At 41.6% G+C, this 24,110-nt stretch overlaps 1 protein-coding gene across 4 annotated transcripts in view; it reads right to left on the bottom strand.

Moving 5' to 3' along the window:
• CTNNA3 (catenin alpha 3) overlaps positions 1-24,110 on the bottom strand; it is a 401,940-nt gene that overhangs the window by 142,910 nt on the left and 234,920 nt on the right. For all 4 annotated transcript variants that reach the window (XM_062496193.1, XM_062496191.1, XM_062496192.1 and 1 more), the window contains one exon: positions 20,594-20,746. In XM_062496193.1, coding sequence (XP_062352177.1) covers positions 20,594-20,746 — 153 coding nt within the window. The remainder of the gene's footprint in view (positions 1-20,593; positions 20,747-24,110) is intronic.

Raw genomic sequence — 24,110 nt, 5'->3', positions numbered from 1 at the left:
TTTACTTTTGTGAAGAAAAAGTTACAAACTCTACTCAAACATGTATTATGATACTTTCCCTGCCTCTTTTAGCTCTTCACCTTCCCCTCTTCCAGAAAGACTCTTGAATCTACTAATTTAACTACAGTAGGGGACTACACACCTGTAAGCTTCTTCACTCACCTTTTGGTTTCCTACACACTTCTATTAATTTTGCCTGTCTCCATCTCCTTCCATTTTCTGCAGAGCTGAATTACCCAGTACTGCATTACTGCCTAACCCACTGCTGAGTTGACAAAATTAGCTGAACCTGCTACACCTGAGATTTATCACTGCCCCTCCAGGTGTTACCAATGACCTGGTTAAGATGGTTCAAAATCCTCAGGGTATTATGTAACTTCAACTGCCTCCTACCAGGCACGTCCAAGATTCTGCTTGTGCCATTAATAAAGCATATTTAAACACCCATGGATGGGATTGTTGAGTTCTGTTGCAGGTTTTTTTTTTTCTTAACAGCATAACTGCAACTGGTTTATTTCAAGTTCCATGTGCTCAGACAAGTCTTATCTCATACAAGTTCATCTAGGAGATTGCCTTGATGAATTGGACCCCAACCAAAAGGAAAACAGGTAATGCACACACTTTAAGACAAACTCAGCACACGTGGAAGGGAGAATTCTGTCCAGTAAAATTCCAGAAACCATTTCCTCGTCAATAAGGGTGTCAGGCATGATGCAGAGCCCCATAAAGCTTTCTCTCACTGCTTTAGGTCACATTTGAAGAGTTCAGGTAAGGATTCCCTCTCTAGACTCCAAGTTCTGGTTACAACCAAGAACAAATACTGTATTTGTATTATGTTCATCCTCTGGCAAGCTAGCTGAAGACTCCAGTAAAACAGAAACTGCCTACAGTTCTGACCTGTGTCTCACTAATGGTCTCTCCAAAAAACGTCCCATCTGCACCAGCCTTAATCCACTGCAGTAACTGTGAAGTGGCCTCTGATTCCTGAAGAAAGCTCCTTCCACAGGCTGAAGGTAACAGTAAGTAAAAGCTCTAACTGCTTGATGAAACCTCCCTGTCAGCACCATTTACTGGAGTATTACCAGCAGGGAGCCTTCCAGAAGTATGCTGTATATTAAAGCACAAGAAAGCAGGGTTCTCAAAAGGATAAAGTGGCTATTCCACTTCTGTAATCACATAACCTTCTCCTTATCTCAGCCTCAAAACAAGGCAAATAAGACAGCAGTTACCCATGGAGCAAGAGGATACCAGTCACATACAGAATTAGCCAATTCCTTAAAACAAGCAAGAAGAGTAATCACAGCTCTTGAAGGAATGAGGCACGCACAAGTGCTGATGAACAGATTAATTAACTGCCCCGTCTGCCAGGAGTAAGATATATCACCAGGGGAACTCAGTAAGGATCAGGATGGCTCAAACAGTTCTCAAACTTGCATGAAACGCTCCATTTCCTGCACTTCAGTGAGAAAGAGGAAAAAAACCACATGCAATGAACTTAATAGAATACCCAAATTTTCAGGCCTTTCTCGTCTATAAAGCACAGGCAAGATTCAAACACATGCATGAATGCATCCTTATGTTTTATTACTTGTTGGTCAAATGCCTGACATAAAAAAAAAGGAAAAAAATAAAAATAAAGACCATCCAACTTTCAATATTCTGCCAGTGGCAATATCTGAAACCTATCACCCTGAAAGCCTCCCCAGAGCAAGTAAAAGTCCATTTTCCTGTTTAAAAGAAATTAACTGGAGAAAGCAAGTCAGAGCCTAAAGCAGCTTATGCTATATAGAACCACCAAGCCCTCCCACCTCCCACAAGTACACACCATGGGTACTTAAAGAACTCTTTTAAACTAGCGACTTTTGAGAAAGAAAACCAACCCCACTTCCAAAGCTTATCAGAAGCCAATTCTCTCTTGCAGTACTCCTGGAATCTCTCTCCAACCCAAGTGACTCCCTCCAACCTTTGGAAAATACTTCAGTCTATTGTTGCCATGCGGCCACCCAAGAGGACTTGAAAAAGTGATAAACAGAGGATTACTGTAACACTCCATGCCCAGACAGCTTTAAAATCAAGGACCATGTGTAAAAACTAAGCTTCAATAGTGACCCAAACCACCCCACACCGGGCTGTTTGTCCCTCATCACTGCCAAGCCGCACTGCCTCACCCAAACACATGCCATTTTCTCTCCAGGAACTGAGGCTGAAAATCTTGTAACTCAAGGAAAAAAACCTCCTAAAATATTGTTATCTGATGTTACCTCACAGATTGCTATTATACAACTTAGCCTATAAAACACCAAGACCATGAAAGCTTGCCAGTTTTGAAAGAGAAAAAAAACATTTCCAAGTATACAATAAAGCAGAAAACCCATGGCTATGGGCAGTTTTAGAAACCTGCCATGCCTCATTGCACACAGCTGTGTATGTATGTGTCCCATCGCACACATCACTATATGTGTGTGTATGTGTGTGTCTCATTGCTCACAGTTTAGTGTGTATGTAACTGTTCGTGTGTGTGTGTGTCCCATTGCTCACAGCTCTGTGGGTATGTGTGAGTGTTAGTGACCCATTCCTCACAGCTCTATGTGTATGTAACTGTTCATGTGTCCCATCACACACAGCTCTGTATATGTGTGTGTAGGGGTGTGTGTGTCCCATTGCACACAGCTGTGTGTGTATGTATAACTGTGAGTGTCCCATTGCTTACAGCTCTGTGTGTATGTAACTGTTCATATGTGTGTGTCCCATCACACACAGCTCAGTGTGTGTGTAGGTGTGTGTGAGTGTCCCATTGCTCACAGCTGTGTGTGTGTCTATCACTGTGTGTGTGTGTGGGTGTGAATATCCCATCACACACATCTCTGTGTGTGTGAACGTCCCATCGCACACAGCTCTGTGTGTGTCTGAGAATGTCCCATCGCACACAGCTCTGTGTGTGTCTGTCTGTGTGTGTGTGTGAATATCCCATCGCACACAGCTCTGTGTGTGTCTGTCTGTGTGTGTGTGTGAATATCCCATCGCACACAGCTCTGTGTGTGTCTGTCTCTGTGTGTGCGTGAATGTCCCATCGCACACAGCTCTGTGTGTGTCTGTCTCTGTGTGTGTGTGAATGTCCCATCGCACACACCTCTGTGTGTGTCTGTCTCTGTGTGTGTGTGTGAATATCCCATCGCACACAGCTCTGTGTGTGTCTGTCTCTGTGTGTGTGTGTGAATGTCCCATCGCACAGAGCTCTGTGTGTGTCTGTCTCTGTGTGTGTGTGAATGTCCCATCGCACACAGCTCTGTGTGTGTCTGTCTCTGTGTGTGTGTGGGAATGTCCCATCGCACACAGCTCTGTGTGTGTCTGTCTCTGTGTGTGTGTGAATGTCCCATCGCACACACCTCTGTGTGTGTCTGTCTCTGTGTGTGTGTGGGAATGTCCCATCGCACACAGCTCTGTGTGTGTCTGTCTCTGTGTGTGTGAGAATATCCCATCGCACACAGCTGTGTGTGTGTCTGTCTGTGTGTGTGTGTGAATATCCCATCGCACACAGCTCTGTGTGTGTCTGTCTCTGTGTGTGTGTGAATGTCCCATCGCACACAGCTCTGTGTGTGTCTGTCTCTGTGTGTGTGTCAATGTCCCATCGCACACAGCTCTGTGTGTGTCTGTCTCTGTGTGTGTGTGTGGGAATGTCCCATCACACACAGCTCTGTGTGTGTCTGTCTCTGTGTGTGTGAGTGAATATCCCATCGCACACAGCTCTGTGTGTGTCTGTCTCTGTGTGTGTGTGTCAATGTCCCATCGCACACAGCTCTGTGTGTGTCTGTCTCTGTGTGTGTGTCAATGTCCCATCGCACACAGCTCTGTGTGTGTCTGTCTCTGTGTGTGTGTCAATGTCCCATCACACACAGCTCTGTGTGTGTCTGTCTCTGTGTGTGTGTGAATGTCCCATCGCACACAGCTCTGTGTGTGTCTGTCTCTGTGTGTGTGTGGGAATGTCCCATCGCACACAGCTCTGTGTGTGTCTGTCTCTGTGTGTGTGAGAATATCCCATCGCACACAGCTCTGTGTGTGTCTGTCTCTGTGTGTGTGTGGGAATATCCCATCGCACACAGCTCTGTGTGTGTCTGTCTCTGTGTGTGTGTCAATGTCCCATCGCACACAGCTCTGTGTGTGTCTGTCTCTGTGTGTGTGTCAATGTCCCATCGCACACAGCTCTGTGTGTGTCTGTCTCTGTGTGTGTGTATGTGTGAATATCCCATCACACACAGCTCTGTGTGTGTCTGTCTCTGTGTGTGTGTCAATGTCCCATCGCACACAGCTCTGTGTGTGTCTGTCTCTGTGTGTGTGGGAATGTCCCATCGCACACAGCTCTGTGTGTGTCTGTCTCTGTGTGTGTGTGTGAATGTCCCATCGCACACAGCTCTGTGTGTGTCTGTCTCTGTGTGTGTGTGTGAATGTCCCATCGCACAGAGCTCTGTGTTTGTCTGTCTCTGTGTGTGTGTGTGAATGTCCCATCGCACACAGCTCTGTGTGTGTCTGTCTCTGTGTGTGTGTGTGAATGTCCCATCGCACACAGCTCTGTGTGTGTCTGTCTCTGTGTGTGTGTGTGAATGTCCCATCGCACACAGCTCTGTGTGTGTCTGTCTCTGTGTGTGTGTCAATGTCCCATCACACACAGCTCTGTGTGTGTCTGTCTCTGTGTGTGTGTGAATGTCCCATCGCACACAGCTCTGTGTGTGTCTGTCTCTGTGTGTGTGTGGGAATGTCCCATCGCACACAGCTCTGTGTGTGTCTGTCTCTGTGTGTGTGAGAATATCCCATCGCACACAGCTCTGTGTGTGTCTGTCTCTGTGTGTGTGTGGGAATATCCCATCGCACACAGCTCTGTGTGTGTCTGTCTCTGTGTGTGTGTCAATGTCCCATCGCACACAGCTCTGTGTGTGTCTGTCTCTGTGTGTGTGTCAATGTCCCATCGCACACAGCTCTGTGTGTGTCTGTCTCTGTGTGTGTGTATGTGTGAATATCCCATCACACACAGCTCTGTGTGTGTCTGTCTCTGTGTGTGTGTCAATGTCCCATCGCACACAGCTCTGTGTGTGTCTGTCTCTGTGTGTGTGGGAATGTCCCATCGCACACAGCTCTGTGTGTGTCTGTCTCTGTGTGTGTGTGTGAATGTCCCATCGCACACAGCTCTGTGTGTGTCTGTCTCTGTGTGTGTGTGTGAATGTCCCATCGCACAGAGCTCTGTGTTTGTCTGTCTCTGTGTGTGTGTGTGAATGTCCCATCGCACACAGCTCTGTGTGTGTCTGTCTCTGTGTGTGTGTGTGAATGTCCCATCGCACACAGCTCTGTGTGTGTCTGTCTCTGTGTGTGTGTGTGAATGTCCCATCGCACACAGCTCTGTGTGTGTCTGTCTCTGTGTGTGTGTGAATATCCCATCACACACAGCTCTGTGTGTCTGTCTGTGTGTGTGTGTGGGAATGTCCCATCGCACACAGCTCTGTGTGTCTGTCTCTGTGTCTGTGTGTGAATGTCCCATCGCACAGAGCTCTGTGTGTGTCTGTCTCTGTGTGTGTGTGAATATCCCATCACACACAGCTCTGTGTGTGTCTGTCTCTGTGTGTGTGTGTGAATATCCCATCGCACACAGCTCTGTGTGTGTCTGTCTCTGTGTGTGTGAGAATATCCCATCGCACACAGCTCTGTGTGTGTCTGAGAATATCCCATCACACACAGCTCTGTGTGTGTCTGTCTCTGTGTGTGTGTGTGAATATCCCATCGCACACAGCTCTGTGTGTGTCTGTCTCTGTGTGTGTGTGTGAATATCCCATCGCACACAGCTCTGTGTGTGTCTGTCTCTGTGTGTGTGTGGGAATATCCCATCGCACACAGCTCTGTGTGTGTCTGTCTCTGTGTGTGTGTGGGAATGTCCCATCGCACACAGCTCTGTGTGTCTGTCTTTGTGTGTGTGTGTGAATATCCCATCACACACAGCTCTGTGTGTGTCTGTCTCTGTGTGTGTGAATGTCCCATCGCACACAGCTCTGTGTGTGTCTCTCTGTGTGTGTGTGTGCGTGAATGTCCCATCGCACACAGCTCTGTGTGTTTCTGTCTCTGTGTGTGTGTGTGTGTGAATATCCCATCACACACACGTCTGTCCTCCACACCGTAGGGAGCTGCCGCCTGCCTGTCCCCATGCACACACAGCACATTCATATATATTACATTACTGCTTTACACTGCGATTTATGCATTCACTATAGCCTACGTTTGAAATATCTTGTAAAATTGTAATTAGTCCTCTCATTCATTTTCACCCTTCCTTTATCCTTTAAATGAATCCGTAATTTTCTCAGGTTTATTAGTTTTTATTCTCCTCCTTGTAAATGGTGTCATGAAAGCCATGTACAAACAACCTATTCCAATTGCTAGCGGAGCTAGACGTAAGGTCATAGCAACTGTAGTTCATATGGAACACACCTTGTACTAACACAATCTTTCTGTGGCTCTGGAAGTCTGTATTCTGTTAGTGGAGTTTAAAGGTTAATAAAACATTTTATAACAAACTCTCGACTAATTTTTTGCGTGTGATGTCCGATCTAGGAAATGTGGAAGTCATCACAAAGAAAGCATTTTAAACTGTTCATAAGCCTTGCAACCAAAACTCACATAGAAAGCTGTCCAGACTGCAAAATGCAGATAACAGTGCAGTCTAAAGCATCGGTGTGGGCTCACCCAAATTGTGTGCACAGAATTCAAACAGCAGGAATGTGATCATACCGAGTTCACAGAAAAACTCCTAGGAGGTTTGATCTTGTTTACAGTACACAGGCCTTGAAAAGAGGCAAATGAATTGCCAACTGACAGTTACTCACTGCAAAGCCATGCCCGCAGGAGAAATGATCCTGGTGCGCAGCAGACACCTGTCCAACAGCAACCAAAGACATGCAGGAGTCACATGACAAAGGAAACAAATCTCTGTGCAAGAAGTCTAGAATTTAAATCTATAAACGACTCCTGGTTAATTAAACCGAATCTCAGAATATGCTGATCTCAACTCCCCATCACAAAAGTTCCTGGGATATATATGCCTGCTACTGTCCTCTCCCCTCAGTGCCTCAGCTGGGTAAAGGACAGTGGCAGTGTGACTGAGGACAGCTCAGACAGAGAAAGCATGTCTGCACAGTCTAGTTCTGTCCTGCTGAGCCTAGCAAGGAGGTTCCTTACAACTAACAAGACCAGCCTGTATTCTTCAAAAGGTTTTAGAATTTTCTCATGAACTCAGTATTTTGAGTACTAGGCTAACAGTTATTAAAAAGCAATTTAATACAATGATGTTAAAATGTGAGCCATGTGAATTCCTTGGAAGTAACTACACTGACATTATTGCATATTGCTCAAGTTTGATGTTCACATTCTTTTAAGAAACTTCTGCAGAAGATTAATAAAACCAAAGGGAAATACCAAGCAGGATGTTCCTTTTGTCTTAGCCAAGTCACAAGCAAAAATATATCCAACTTCCCTGATAAACAACCATTTGCCTTTCTTGTAATCAGAAATTCTAGTCCATGGCTTCCTACAGTGTTTTCTGATAAGTTCTTTACTTTTTTTTTCCCAGCCACTCATTAAAAAAAAATTATTTGTGCTGTTACACCTGTACTATAAAAGAATTTGCCCTACTTTTTGCTTTCTTGTCCCATATACAAGATATGACATAGCTCCTCTAGGTATTGCATACAAAGTGCATTTCAGAACAAAAACGTTTATCAGTTACTTCAATGTATCTAGAAATTCATGTTATGAAGTATAGTCTTGTAAAAAGTATCATGCAGGCAGTGGCAAAAAAGTACTGCTTCAAAAGCCATTTGCCAGTGGAAAAAAAATACCCAGAAAGACGTCTAGAGAGGTGGTTAAGTTGAGCAAGCCAAATTGTGGCCCAATCGTCAGGAAAATACTCTCAAAATCCTAGAATGCTTTGGGTTGAAAGGGACCATCCGGTGCCACCTCCCACCATGGGCAGGGACACCTCCCACCAGAGCAGGCTGCTCCAAGCCCCCTCCAGCCTGGCCTTGGACACTTCAGGGATGGGGCAGCTTCTCTGGGCACCCTGTGCCAGTTCCTCCTACTCTCACAGGGAACAATTTCCTCCTTCTTAATCTAAACTTACCTTCTTACAGTTTAAAACTGTGAAGAGTAAACCATCTCCTTTAAGAATTATCACAGCATTCATATTCCAAGGGGAAAAAAAAAAAAAAAACAAACGAGCCAGCAAACCCTAACAATTGAACAGAGAGACTTGTTTGGTATTTGAGAAGAACAAGCTTTAGTAAAATGATGTTAATATTTTGATGATGAGTGCCTTTTTTTGGTACCTTTGCAATTACTCTGTTACAGCTGACTGGCTCATTACAGATCAATGTATCAAAATGGTGAGACTTCTGGGGATATAATGGAATCACAATTAGCACAACTTTAATATTCTGAGGAACTTCTAAATCTGGTTTCTGCAGTAATAAAAGGCAAGAAGTCAGTGCCAATGCTTTTGTGTCAGCTCGCTGTACAGTATTACCACAGATGTTAACTGGGGAGTCACTTCCCCCTGGAGCTCCCCCAACTCCAGAACACTGCACGAGGTGCCTGACATTTTCCAGCTGCTGAAATACACCCCTCAGACACAGGAAGTCTGATAAATCTTTGGGTTATCTTTTGTTCTCTTGCTTCATACTTATGCAATAAAGGCTCTGGTTAAGAGGATTAATGAAAATGTCACCATTTATCACTTGAAGTTCAATCAGTAATAGAGAAGTTGGACCTTATTTGACTATACAGAAGTGCAAAAATCCTTACATTATTAATTCAGGACTTGCTGCAAAATGCTAGAACTCTATGAGGCCCTAAGCAGCAAGGTTCAAAGTCTTATAACTTACATACACTTAGAAGTACATGCCTGACTTCAACCAAATTCTATTGAATTAGTTTCCTTAATTCACTGTTTTGACCACATTAGCTCTCCATTAAGCATCCATCTACCAGCTCCAAACCATCACCAGAAACAAGTTACCTGTCTTTAAAGGCCTCCTTCCATCAGCCTGCTACCTCTCAATTACTATTGCCAGACTGTGGGAAGATAGGTTAAAAGCAAAGTACAGGAGGCAATCTCTCCCGATGAATTACAGCTGTACTGATTACTGAAGAGTGGAAACATCTGTGCCTGCCCAATGAGTTTTGGGGGTTATAAAAGCATGGCTTAGCTAGCCACCAACTCTATTTTGAGTTGGAGCTTGAGACCCAGAGTGTGCTGTAGTTTGGGATGGCATGTGGTGACTGTGCTGTCAGGAGTAAGGGACAGACAGGATTAGTGGGATGGCTAAGGGGCAGTTTGGAGCTCTGCTAGTCATGCAGAGAGGAGACAAGGAGTCAGTGCTGTGTGAAGCTGCTTGAGGGAAGGAGTCAGAGTTGCCTAAAAGAAGGCATAAAAAGTTTTCTAATAAAGGATTGTTGGTGATGCTAGTCCGGTCTGTCTTGACGTAACTGCAACACCAGACTGCTTCTATTAGAACATAATACATTTTTTTTGCATTTAAAGACTTTGTTCATCATCCCCTGCTGCCTTTAATTTTAGAAGTAATTCCATGCAACCCTCCCCCTCAAATGCCATTACCATCTTTAGGTAAACCACCTTCACCTGTTGTGGGCTCTCTGCAACACCCACCCGACTTGAGTAATGCTTGGCAGCTGGGGGTTTGTAGCTGCCCCAGAGCTCTCACACCCTCCTGCCAAGCCCGTCAGTTTGCTGAAGAACTCTGCAAACTCACTGAAGTGGGAAATCTGGGGCTTACACCCAACTCTTGGGCTTACAGGAACTGCATCTGTGTTTCTGACATTGAAAGTCTGATTTTTAAACAGCTGCAGGAAAAAAAGTATCTCTGAATAAAATGAGGTAGTGTTTTTTTGGGGTTTTTTTGTTGTTGTTGGTGGTGGTGGTGGTTTTTTTTGTTTGTTTTTGTTTTTTTGTAGTTTGACTAGTGCTGCTAATCACAGGCTTGCTGAAATTAGCAAAGTCAGCAGTGAGGTTACTCAAATGGGTCCAGAGAGGACTTTGGATTGAAGTGTCTCTCCTGGAAGTGAGAAAGTCAGGCAGCAACAAGTGGGAAATCCCAATCACAGAAACTGAGAATGCACAGACATTAGCAAACTATAGTTAGGTGTTTTTCCTCTCAAAAACAAAGCACGATCTTACTATATGAGAGTAAAAAAAATGATGTGTGATAAGAGAGGAGGGTTAGTTAGTACGATAATGTAATGAAACTCCACTTCCCATTCATAAATATTGATTGTGCTCAAAAGAGCTTATCTTATTTACAAAACTGACATCCCAATCTGCTGACAGATACATTTTATTCCAAAAATGCTGACTGCTGTTCTGCATCCACATCTCCATATGCTAACTGCTCCACAGTTTGATGCTCTCTGAGGCAGAAAGCCACACTGGAGTTCTGTGCCTGCATATCCCATTGTACAAAGGGACCCTGTATCCTCAGGACAGCTGCTGTGCATGCTTCTGTACGTGACTAACAGACAAACTGTACCACAAAAATAGGTATGAGTGTATAGTCAATAGCTTACAGTCTTCAGCTGCTATTTTGACATATATGATCATACCATTGGAAGTACATTATGGGTTAAAGAAGAACAGTAAGAGCGAAAGCAACTGCAAAAAAATGACAAGCCCTTGACTTGGATCTTACATCTGGGGATGAAAACCCTTAGCAGTGAACAACCTGAAACTAAAAACTTCCTCATAACAGGATTCATGCTTCGTGTCTTCTGGTTATACTCCAAAGGAGAATGATAAAAGATTCTGATCTCTTCTGATATTCTGAAAGTTGATGAAGATGTTCCAGTAATATGTTGGTTTGACCTCTACACATGCAGTTTTGAAATTTTGCTATTGTCAGAAGTAGTTTTGTTTTTCAGTAGCTCAGTAAAATCAATATTCAAAAAGAGGCAATAAAAGATTAAAATGTTATTTTTGTTTTATGTTTACCAGTCTGGGTTTAAAACCGATAGAAATAGGAGGAGTGCTGAGAATACTCAATTCCCAATTGTCTTTGAAGGTGGCAGAAATCAGTGTCTTCAACTGACAGGACTTGGTACATGCAGTACTTTGATATATAAGGCAAAATTAAAGGATTGCTAAATCCATTTTAGATCAAGCTGCTATCTGACAGGAAACGATGCCAGTGTATACTGCGTATCAAATCAGGGGGGTAGCTGGTTTTCAGAGTTCAAGTAGTTTTGTTTCCATGGACTTAGCTCCAAGTAAAAGCTGAGTAAGAATAAAGAATGCAGTCCTTAAGTATTGGATGTTAGGAGGTAAAAGTAACAGCTGTTACAGGCTGCTTCAAAGTTGGTTGTTGTTGTTGTTGCACATTCAAGGAAGTACAAGAGTGAAATGATTTGCTGAGGAGGTTTTTGTTGCATCTTCCAGACCTATGGAAAGTTCCTCTCAACCCAGTTTTCTGGGTCAATATATTTAAAATTTAATATAGAAAGATATAGCAAATTACATACAAAATCAGACAAGGTGGCGAATAAGAGGTATTATCTTTTGGATACATGCCAATAAAAGAGACTGAAGTGGGAGAGTTTTCCCATTGCATTTAAAGAGACATACTTATTGTTTGTGTAGAAAATAATAAGCAACCTGTTAGATTTTGCAGATTCCATGTTAAAACTGACTTTTGGCAGAGCTGTTTTCCACAAGAGGCAGACACAGCCAGCTTTAGTTCAAGAGTCAGGGGCTGTGTTTTGCCTTTTGGGAGAAAGGGTTTTCTTGAGCACGCTTATTAATTTAATATCAATATTACTTCTGGTTACCAGATACTTACTATTACTTCCACTGTCCTCAGTTTTGCAAACATTTTGTAAATGAACGGCAAATGCTGTAAGCATTTCATTTTACCATATGTAAGTTCTTCCACATTGTTTGTCAGAATGGCATTGTAATTCTAATAGCATTGAACAAAAAATCATTTAAAATGTATGTATATCTAAAACCTTGATTTCCTTACAGAAGTAGAAACAATATGCATTTTTGTAACTCAAGGGCTTTTCTCCTTTACAGCTTTTAACTTATTTTTTTTTAATGGTCTCTTAAGGAGAATTCACCTTCAACAGATATGCACTTTCTGCACTGGAAATCTTTGTATTAACTTGCAACCCGGATTTTGAACAACACTCAGCGTCCTGCACACCTCTGCTGCTCTGTATCTACACATCATAACACTAATGCACTTTAATATATGTGCTCTTTGTTATTGTCCTTGTTTGTAGTTCCAGAAGCCAGCACTGTCACACTGCAATACAGGCAAACCTGAAACACTGGCAAGAATCAGGCCACAGGCTAAATTGTCAAATGTATGTATCAGCAGATCTGAAGTCAGTATTAGATCAAAGGAAAGAAAAAGGTGTATTCATGTACCAGGAGAAGGGATGAAGAACACAAAGTTCACTTCATCATCGCCTCCGCTTCTATTAAATCTCTGCCTCTGCCTGTTGTAGCTGACCTTTAAACACCACAGTGGGAGATTTGCATCTGTGCCAAGAGAAAAGATAATCTGAGGATTCTTCCCTGCTCCCATCAAATTCCTTTTTTTTAATCTCCAGTCCAGGCAGCCTATCACTCCTCCTCTCAGGAAGCATCACATCTCAGTGTTGGATCAGCTAAGGAGAAGAGTCTTCCCCACACAAGAAATTGCCACTTGCACAGGGCCTGCCTTTCTCCTCTTGTGGATGTGACATTTCAACCCTCTTGGTACCTATGTTTTGTTCACTGATACATACTTGTTATCTCAATGGCAGAATTTGCTTTTGTCTTTGGTAGAGGTGAACCAGAGGCCAGAACACTCCAGTCACTAAAAACAGGTGTGTCTTACAGGGGACTAGAAAGTACACCTGGGTCCCTTAAAGCTTTTCATTATTATTTTGCCTTCATTTTCATAATTTAAAATAGTGTTTATATTCAGAGATTTTTGAAATGTCCTAGAAGACTCTTTGAAAATGTTTCCATACAAATATTTCCACTAGATTTGTAATTTAATCATAACACTTAAAATGAAAAGGTATTTCAAAGCAAAACCTAAATGTGTCAAATCTGAAAGTACTTAATCTTCATATTTTTGAAATACTTTTTCAAAATTGCTGCATTTTAATACGGAATTCCTATTAATTAAAAGCATTTTCTTAAAAAAAAAAAAACTTTGAAGATTTTTTTAGCCAAGACTCACAAAGACTTAGACTACAGAGAGAATCTTAACCCAAATCTTTTTTCATCCTTCAGTATATTCTAGGGGTTTTTTTTCAGTGTTACATAAACAATATTCAGACTTAGAAGGACTTGGTGCAGTATATGAGGAGCATAAGCACTGCAGCCTAAAATAACTTCCATCAGAAGAATGTGTAACGTGACCCTTGGTGCTCATCAAAATCCTTCAGCAGCTGAGTGTTCATTTCATATGTGGGAAGTGTCCAATATCATAGCTAAAGTGGGCAGTTAATGTGGTTTTGGGGCCTTTTTACTATGTAACTAGGACTATTCTGCTTCCTCCACATACCTGAATACACCATGCACATTTAAATCTGAGACTCTGGTGTGTGCAATTACTGTGCGGCCATGGCAGTACCAAGATGGTAACCATGGGATCTCAAATCCTTTGCCTTTGTCTAAGCTTTTCCAGGACTAGTGCTGGCCAAAAATCCCCAGCTGATGCTCCTGAGAAGTGTGGCTGACACCCTAAGCCTGGGCACTTTTTACCAGCCTGTAGAACCTTCAGGCTAAGAGCAGAGAGTAGCTAATGAACTCAGCAGAGAGAAAACCTAAGAACACAGGAAAGAAGATACTTAGTTGCTACTACCTCTGGAAATGTTACTGCCCCGGAGCTGGTATGGTGTTCAGGCTTTCCATCTCACTGATGTTTTGTACCTCACTGAATTTACATACATGCTTCTGAATTGTATTACTTTGCCATGTCTTAAATCAATTTCTGAAGGAAAGCCTGGAACTTCCAAATGCTAATTCGGAAGGAAGATTGGTAAGAGATCTCACTGCTCAAGCCGATTTACAGAGGTTACTGCCCTATGAGGATACTGTTTGTTTCTTAAATTCTAGTATGAGCAGTGAGTCAATGACACAGCAATTTAGCTTAGATCAATTAACAGTTCCTATTCAAAGCGGGAAAAAAGTATCTTCTTTCTCAAGACTTGTTATTTCTATTACAGAATTCTTCATTCTCCAATTAAAACAGAAACCACAGAAAATCTCTCTTGATGTTTTAAGCAGTACTTCTAATTTCCATACCAAATTCACTGTTGGATTAACCTTTGTGAGAAGATGAACTTCTGTTTTTATAATATCCAACTCAATCAACTGTGTTTATATACAAAACATTTCATAATCTACTCTTCAAGTATCCTTGATCTTTCAAAAACAGATTCAAAAACCACCCTCAAATACAGGATATGCCTGATTAAAACTGCTGTACAAAGCATAAGAAAATGCAACATAATGCATGTCTCAAAGCAGACTAGCAGTCAGCTCTCAAGGTACCGATCAAATCACTCCTGTCATCTAAAAATTAGGCATCCACACTAAATGAATAATTTAGTCAAAGAAGAAACAGGTACTTTATGTCATCAAGAGAAATCTTCAGAAAATCTTTATCTTGGGTTAAGACTCAATGGGGTAGATAAGGTTTTAAATTGAAAAAAGACCAACACAATAAAAGCTCAGAATAGCTGCTTGAATTTTTTAACTTTGAAAGAAGACAAAACATGCAAAACACTAAGGAGAAAGAAGTGATACTGGTGGGTGTGGAGTACAGGCCTGTATTATTAGTACAGGTTCTAAACTGAGTGCATAAAGAAACGCTTCAACTAGAAATAACACAAATGCCAACAGCTTGTTTTACTTAAAAATGGACTTCCAGCCTAGTCTGTAACATCAAAAGTCATTTTATTACTGTTACCACTGAACTTGCTGGCTGCAATAATAAAGTCCCTTCTTACGTGACTGCAGATCTGGCTATACAAGTACACAGGTTTTTGTGGTCCAGATTCAGAAACTTATTGCATAAACTTCTGCAATCAAGTGAAATATTGTGACAGGAAAGTTAAACACTGATGGTTTAATCAATATGGCAACAACAGCATACTTATCACTGAGCCATAGAACAACATTAACAAAGGATATATGAGAGTAGATAATACCATTATGCTGATTAAAATCATTGCTCACTGATTATTTTGAGAATGCAATATCATCTCTTTTGATATATTGTTCTGCCTTCACTTTCAAATGACTATTATCAAATTCAACTTTGGTGCAACACTAACATCATCAGCCCAGCTCAACAACTGCTCTGAAGCCTGCCAAGCATGTGGAACATGTTCAGCTGGAACACTTTGACAGGAGAGAGCTGAGACACTGCTTTTTATAGGAGGAGACTCACTGAAGCTGAACGTGTGATTGGAGTCAGGAAAACCTACATTTTTTAAATACACTTTTTCCTTAATTTGGAGAGAATTAGACTTCAGCATTCATTACACAGGTGATTTCACAGTATGTCTCTTCGAGTCAGCAAGTTACCTTTATAAAATGAAATGGAAATTAAAAGGAAATAGTCATAAATCTTCCTTATGCCATAAATGTCTCTTAGAAAAGCAATGTTAAAATAAGCAGGAATGGACACCCCTGCTTTCATACATGAAAGCACAAGGAAGAATGAAAGATCTGGACTACTGATTCTACTGTGTGTGAGATCCAGGCATGTGATGCCAGACTCCTCCAAGAATTCGGGTGGCTGAGTAACCAGTAAATTCCCTGGTTATTCAGACAGATTAGTATCACTTGTTTCAGCCTCAGGAACAAATCAGAAAATTGTGAGAAAGCTGTGAACCAGAAATTTCCTTGTGGTTGCAGTGTCTGCATTACCTTTTTATAGATTTTGTTTACGTATGTTTTAACAAGTTATTTGGAGCAGTAAATAAAATTATTAATGAATATTTGCAAAAGGATGTCATGGTACTAGATGACTAAATGGTAACAGAGATGAAAGTCAGTCTAAAGAGATTAATAGTGAGTCATTTTGTGAGGAAATAACCAATAGTTTCTGAGATTCTATGAAATATCCTGACTGTATTGATTACCATGCACCATTCTGTGCTCCCACCTCATGGGCTGCAAAGTGCTGGAAAAGGTACAGGGAAGGGAGCAAGCTGATCTTTTTGTGGTTTGCAAATAAGGAAATTTTTTAAAAGACCAGAAATACTTTGAAAACAATTTTGCAAAATGAAAGAATAAGTGGTATGGAGAAGGAAAATAGGGACCGGTGCTCATTTTCTCTTCTGATACCAGAATTCAGAGATCAAAAGAAAAGATCTTGTGGGGGTTTCACAGCCATGTCCCTACACAACACATAGGCTGTGTAAGTCTTTAGCACAGGATGCTTGAGATGTCAAAGGTTTGCAGTGGGCTCAGACCCACACCTGTACTGCTCCACAGACAGAAACAGAGCACACTGAGAATGCAAATGGGATTTTTCCTTAGCTTTTGTTCCCCTAGTCAAAACCTAGGGGTTGCCAGCATCTGAGATGGTTTTCACTTCTCAAAGCTTACTACAGCTCCACTGTGTGCATGCCCCACATGTCCCACAAAGGCTACTTGCAGCTGACTAAAGAAAAAAACCCCTTTTTTAATCTGCTAAACAAGGTACTGTGTATTTAACAATATGGGCATTCTTGCTTGCATCACTGGCCTTTGCTCTACCATCAGTGCCTACATGCCACCCAACTCCCTGGATGTCACAACTACACCTAGATGGTAAAAACTGCTCTCATAGTCTTATTTCAAAAGCTTGGTGTCTCATCTCCCTCACCACCAGCCTTCTCTGCTACAGTTACTGTTCTGTGCCTTTTTTTTACTACGTTTTTCTTAGTTCTTTAGCTTTTAAAACAATTGAATTACACCTGTTGTCTCTTAGTATTCCATAGCCAAGTACATGGCACCCATGGTCTTGGATTTCACTACTTAAAATTATTTTCAGTAGCAGAGATGAAGACCATTTCTCCAATAGCACGCATGACTGGCTTTTGGAGTTGTATTCCACAACTTCAAAGGGAAATTGTTTGTTGGCTCTTGTATCACTGCAGGAGATCAACAACAAAGGGAAGAACGTGAGGCCTCCCCTGCAAACAATGCAGATCATACCTCGCACTGAAGAACTCCCCATAGAAATACAATCACAATTTTAACCAGGATTGCATCTTGAATTAACCCATCATCCAACCCCAAATCTTACAGAGAGCAGACAACCACGCTATGGAACACTTCCCTGGCTAAAGGCTGGGCACCTGTCCCAAACAGGACAAGAGATATATTAGAATTTTCACTGAGAAACATAAATTCTGGGATAAATAAAGGGATAATAGAAATAGCAAGGATCCAAAGGCAACTCATCTGCTTTTATCTGTCCTGTCCTTCTGACAGAATCAGGCTTCCTGCTTTGGGTAGCACTTTTAGCTAACCTGATTTCTACAGCACATGCAATATCCATGACCCCATGTTCAGCTCCAAGACTATTTGCCACGTCTCAGTTCTGAAGTATGTGTACGTTGAAGTACATATGATTCTGAAAACCACAACTAGTCAGATCCAAGTCTGTCTATACCATTTTCCTTGAGAAATTAAAGAAAGAGTGCAGTGTTCCATTATAGCAATTTAAAAATACATCTATTCTCTAGTTTAACATGGTTTAGGCCACTAAAACCCATATATGCTTCCAGTTGGAACTACTGTAGTAACTACTCTAATGTATTTAAAAGCTATTACATCTACATAAATTTAATTGGTATTAAACATTCCCCAAAACAGGTGCCATATTTCTCTCTCTTACATGATACCTTTGGAAATGATTGAATTTTTCTTAAAAATGAGATAAATCTATTTATCTCCACAAATCTCCTTTGTGGCCACTTGCTTAGCTGTTAATGTTTTTTTTTTTTCATTTTTGTTTTGTTTCGTCTCAGATGGGCTCACAGTTGATGTATGCAGTGCAATTACCACCTAATTAATTTGTTGGAGAGTTCAGCAGTTGACAATACAGTTTATCAAAAAGCCTGGTAAGGGCATTACACCAATGCAAGCATTTTTTAAACAAGACACTTAGTTCTACTAGATATCCAGAAAATAACATGAAGTAAAAGTTTGAAGTTACTGAAGTTAATTTTCAATAGCAGCCCACGACATAACCCCCAGTAAAGTGACATTTGGAACAACTAATTCAACAATAGGAGGTGGCACTGTGTACAGTCTTTCTTTAGTAGTAAGTTTTCTTCACTGTAGGCAGCACACTGAGTCACAGCATAAATATTTATATATACATATATAAATATAAATATGTATTCACACATGCAGCAAGATCAGTCTGTGGATTTTCCAGGCAGTGAATCTGTGCAGCCATCAGTCTCTCCAGTCACATACCCACACTCATGGCAGGCTAGTCCTTGCATTTGGGGCACAAATTCACACCCATGAAAGGAAACGAATACTGGATTTCAAGTTTATCTCTTCTAAAATGAATCATGATTTGGGTATTTCAGCTAGGCTAAGAATTCAGTCAAGTTATTTGATCCTCAGTGATCACCTGTTCTTTCGAAAAATGAAGGCACTTCAGGATGGTTGAGCTTCAGTATTAAAAATCAGAAAAGTTTGCAACTTGGAGTTTGTGTTTCAGCTGTCAATTGATTTTGCAGCACAGTAAAAATCAGATACTCTTGTAAAACAAAGAGTAACAACTGTTCATAATCTGTAATCCCATGACCATGAAGAGAAATGGGAATGCAATACTACTTTTACTTTAATTTTTTATCTATTTTTCTTTCATTATCTCTAGATCACTCAAGATTAATTATTAATTTTGAGCCAAATAGTTTTCCTAAGTGTCCTAGTTTGAAAGACAGGTGTTTGCTAAGGAAAGCAGAAGCCTCCCTTTGAACTGAAAAATGTGATCCTTCCTTCCTACAGATTATTATAATTTTGAAATTAAGGGAGCTCTCAGGCAAAGATATGGGGGTAGGAATAACAGTTCTTTACTAGTATATCTAACAAGACAAGCAAGAACAACAACAGCTATGAAATTAGCCACAAACAGAACAGTAACTCAGTCCCAGTCCCTTTCTGGCTGCAGGCACCTTTTCCCTGAGCTGCAGTTCCCGGTGCTGGGGGCGGGCAGGTCCCGCAGAGCTGCAGGAGGGCTGGGGGTGATGGCAGCGCTGTCCCAGGGGGAGAGAGAGATGGAGAGAGAGCCCTCTGCTCACGGTGTGGGTCCTGGTGCTCAGCAGAGTGCTGGATGGTGGCAGGTTACAGTGAGAAGGCAGCAGGGCAGGCTCTGACAGCAGTGAGGATGGCTCCTGGTGCTGGGATGGCAGGGATGGGGCTGAGGCAGAGATCGTCCTTCTTGTCTGAACTCCAAGGGGGAAATGGGCTGAGCCAGAGCCTTCCACTTCCTCTTCTGGATGTTTGAATCTCATGGGGTTTCCCTCTTCTCTTCCCTCTGCCTTGCCACCAAGGCCCAGTCAACAGGTATCTTAGCATGCCAATGGGGAAAATTCCACAGAGGGAAAAGGGAAAGAACCAACCCCCAATACTAAGTAATTTTCAGCTGCATAATTAATTCACTGATTTTTTTCCCCATTTTTGTATTACTGCACACAAAAGAACCAAAAGCTAAAAAACCCCAGAAACATCACTAAAGCCTTCCTTCCAGACACTTGACATAATATTGCTGTGAATTCTTAACTTTAGTATTCCATCAGAGCTCCAAGCTGCAGTTCAAATGAGTTTAGGTCAGTGCATATTTAGTCATGTTTGCAGGACTGAGTGTCCAAGATGGGAAAGTCTCCTCCCAGACGTACTTGCAGATCTCTTAGAGCTGAAGAATCATTCATAAATACTAAGGAAGTTCATCCTTTAGAAATGAATCCCAGTCTCCAGTGTATGCAGTGGGTTCATTCAGTATACAGGCACAAGCTGGGCTCCTGATGCTTGTGGGTCCTTTCCAACTGGGAATGTTAAATGATTCTGCCAGGGCTCCTGGCTCCAGGCTATGTCAGAGCCCCACTGCCCCTCATCAGATCACTGCACAGCTCACAGACTTCCCAAGGGACAAAGCTGGCAAACAACTGGCACTGACACGGGGGCTCCTGGACTTTGGGCAGCTGGATCCTGAGCACTGCGAACTAACACTCCCAGAAGCACACACTTAGTCCAGTTCCCACTGAACACCTTTATGGAAAGGCTTACACTGATTTCTCAAATTACATTTCCACACCATCTAATTTTGATGCGATGAAATGCTATACCAGCACAAAGCCTTATTACATATTATTACAGGAAAACAGAGTACATTTACAATCACCAAAAGCCACTTATTTGTTCTTTCCTGAAATGCCAACCTTAAACATTTTTTTGATATCTGCCAGCAAAGGGAATGTTCAGTGGCAAGTCACACCATATATTCCAGAAAAAGTGCAATTCCATCAAACATACCTCCACAAGCCTGCTGGTATGTTCTCGAAATACAGCAGCATATTCCTTTATTTCTTTCTCTCTTCCATTTTTAGCAGCTTCAATGAGAACTAGCAGAGGAACAGTGGTGTCTAAGAAGGAGTCTGAGATGTGATCTATAATGGCTTTCCGGAGCTGCAAAACAAAGCAGTACATCAGTACCTGCTAACTGGAGTATTCATTAAAGCCTGCCTGTAATTACTGTCCATTCCTATTTATAACATAAACACATACACACTGTATTCCTGCATTATTTGCACCGTAGGTCTGAAACATATAGCAGCTACAATTTATGTATTACACAGAAAATTAATTTTAAGGACAACTTTAATATGCCACTGGGTAAATATGCCTGTCTGTAAGTGTTTGTACAGATACATAAAACACTACAACATGTACTGGTTCTCTTGAAGTCAAGGGAGCCAAACAAATATTCCCCTTCCTCGATAAACAGGCTACTTAAGTTATTGCACAAGTGAAAAATTATTTAGCCAAGACCTCATATCTCCTGGGTATTCTCCCTTATAATTCAAATGTCAAGGGAGAAGGCTATTTAATTTTACAAAGAAAATATTAATTTAATCATGTTTGTGCTCACAAAATAGCTACATCCCATGATTTCATAATTGCAAAATTACCCAAGTATTCTCTTCCTGGGAAATCCACAGACACGGTCTGGCTTGCAGAATGGCAGCCTTCATGATAATTATGTCAATGACATTACTGAATGTGCCACCTAATAATGTATTAATAGAGCAAGAAGATCTATAAATGAGGCTGGAGTTCAATTTTCTCTGCTTAAATTAATTGTTCTTGAACTTCTTACTTAAATTATTAAAGAAGCATAACATTATGCTGTAAATTACCTGTTTCAAATTAGGCCTCACAGAAGCTTGTAACCAATCACTGGGACATGACTTCACTACAGAGGTTATTTTACAAGTTACCTACACATGACAGCTGTTCATTTAGAGCATGCAGCACTACAGCAAACATGCCAAGTGGAACAATACATGAAATGCAACTTAATGATGGAATGCTCTGAACTGCCTACTGCAAATCCAGTATTTCTACAATATATAGAAAAGATACTGACTGGAACAGAGAAGGACACTCAGTGTTTTTAAGCTCATCACGCTGTTGCTGAAATAGTTTTCACTTGGTATTTTGCTCCAATGTATCTGTGTGAAACTCAGTACAAGTAAAGACTCCTACCATGAGAAAAACAGAAAAAAGCACACTTTTGAATGCTGCTTGTTGGGGGTTGGTTCTTTCCCTTTTACCTCTCTGGAGTTTTCCCCATTGTCATGCTAAGATACCTGTTGACTGGGCCCTGGTGACAAGGGGAAAGGGGAGAGAGGAGGGAATGCCCTCGATATTCAAACATCCAGAAGAGGAAGCAGAAGGCTCTGGCTTGGCCCATTTCCCCCCCGGAGTTCGGATGAGAAGGACGATCTCTGCCTCAGCCCCATCCCTGCCATCCCAGCGCCAGGAGCCATCCTCACTGCTGTCAGAGCCTGCCCTGCTGCCTTCTCACTGTAACCTGCCACCATCCAGCACTCTGCTGAGCACCAGGACCCACACCGTGAGCAGAGGGCTCTCTCTCCATCTCTCTCTCCCCCTGGCACAGCGCTGCCATCACCCCCAGCCCTCCTGCAGCTCTGCGGGACCTGCCCGCCCCCAGCACCGGGAACTGCAGCTCAGGGAAAAGGTGCCTGCAGCCAGAAAGGGACTGGGACTGAGTTACTGTTCTGTTTGTGGCTAATTTCATAGCTGTTGTTGTTCTTGCTTGTCTTGTTAGATATACTAGTAAAGAACTGTTATTCCTACCCCCATATCTTTGCCTGAGAGCTCCCTTAATTTCAAAATCACAATAATCTGTAGGAAGGAAGGATCACATTTTTCAGTTCAAAGGGAGGCTTCTGCTTTCCTTAGCAAACACCTGTCTTTCAAACCAGGACACTGCTGTGTTTGTAAGTAGGGCAGTGACCATGCACACAGAAAGAACAGTGTAGGAATCTGCTGGTTATCAGACAAGATCTGGATGTGAATTTCACCACTAGCTTTTGGACAGCCTCACCACCTGAAGTCAGGTGTCCTTGATTCACCCTTCCAAACAAACACAGGCAATTTATGTCTGGAATGGTTTCTTTGTCTTCTAACCTGCTGTAGCCTATCACATTAGGATACAATGTCTGGGTACACTGTATGTTCTGCAAAGTAATTTACAAAGACAGAGACTGTGGGATTCCAAAACAAAATTGGGTTTCCTACATTCTCAAGCTGGAATAAAAAAAATAAACAAACACACAAAAAACCAAACCAACTATTGAAAAATTTCACTACCAGAAATAAAATACATCGAACCTCCAGTCCTGCCAAGTTACCTGCTATGATTTCTCTGCTCTCTGTTGTAAAGGCTCCACTAAAGAAAACAGATATTCTTCCTGTTTAAAATTAAGTACATGAATGTGACCTTGAAGAGTCACAGTTTAAAGATTTCAATTTACAAAAAACAACAGCAAGTTGTGCAACCATCATATCAATGGCAATGATTCATTGTCTCCAACAGAAATATTTTGTAATTCTGTACAGCCCAGATTGCAGGACTTTCACACCTTAGCTTGGTGTCGCTACAATAACCTCAGCCACATTTGTGCTGAGCTTGAGATACCCAATTGCAAACCAGCAGCCTAATTTTATCTCTCACTGCATAATTCTTTTCTATAGCTTTTCACTGGTTTTCTTGGCTTAAATAACCTTTCACACTGAAATTATCATTACTATTTCTTTCTAAGAAATGCTCTATCCTGCAATTATGCAGCAAATCCCATCTTCTTAAAAAAAAAAATAATGCTGTGTCTTTGCTGAACACAAACAAGTTAGAAATTATGTTCCTATTGCAGCTCTGCGAAGGAATACATGAGGCTGAGAGGATGGTTTGTGTAGCATTAAAGAGCGAAGAAATACAACACAGAAAAAGAAGGAAAATACAAAAGAAAAAAGGATTATCTGAAGCAATATCTATTTATTTTCATGCTAATCCTAATGAGCATTTCTTCCATGACTCAGTAAGTCTGTTTGACTCTGGCCACCTGTAGAGCAAAATGCTAAAAGCTGAGTAGCCAGAAGGGAGGTGTATGAACAAAGGACAGCACCAGTAGTGCCAGCACACAATGCTAGGGAAGTTACAGTGCTATAACTAAACTTTTTCTCATATTTTTAAGTGAAAGAAACACCATCAGAAGAGGGAAAGGAGCAGGAGGGAATGTCTGACAAACTGTTTTCTTCTTAAGATGCAACGTCTTACCCTTTGAGCAGACTGCTACAGGAGCATGGAGAATTTTTGTTTTGATATCAAAATGCATTAAAAAATAACACAGGAGCATGTTGTTTATAAAGCATGGGGCATAAGGTTGTCAAAAAACAGTGGAGGGTAGAGAAAAAATATGTCAGCAGCTGTTTGCCACACTATTCAACATCAGTACTGATAAGCAGA

This window comes from Cinclus cinclus, chromosome 7 (assembly GCF_963662255.1).
Source record: "Cinclus cinclus chromosome 7, bCinCin1.1, whole genome shotgun sequence".
NCBI classification, from domain to species: domain Eukaryota; kingdom Metazoa; phylum Chordata; class Aves; order Passeriformes; family Cinclidae; genus Cinclus; species Cinclus cinclus.
This window is presented reverse-complemented; position numbering and strand designations above follow the sequence as displayed.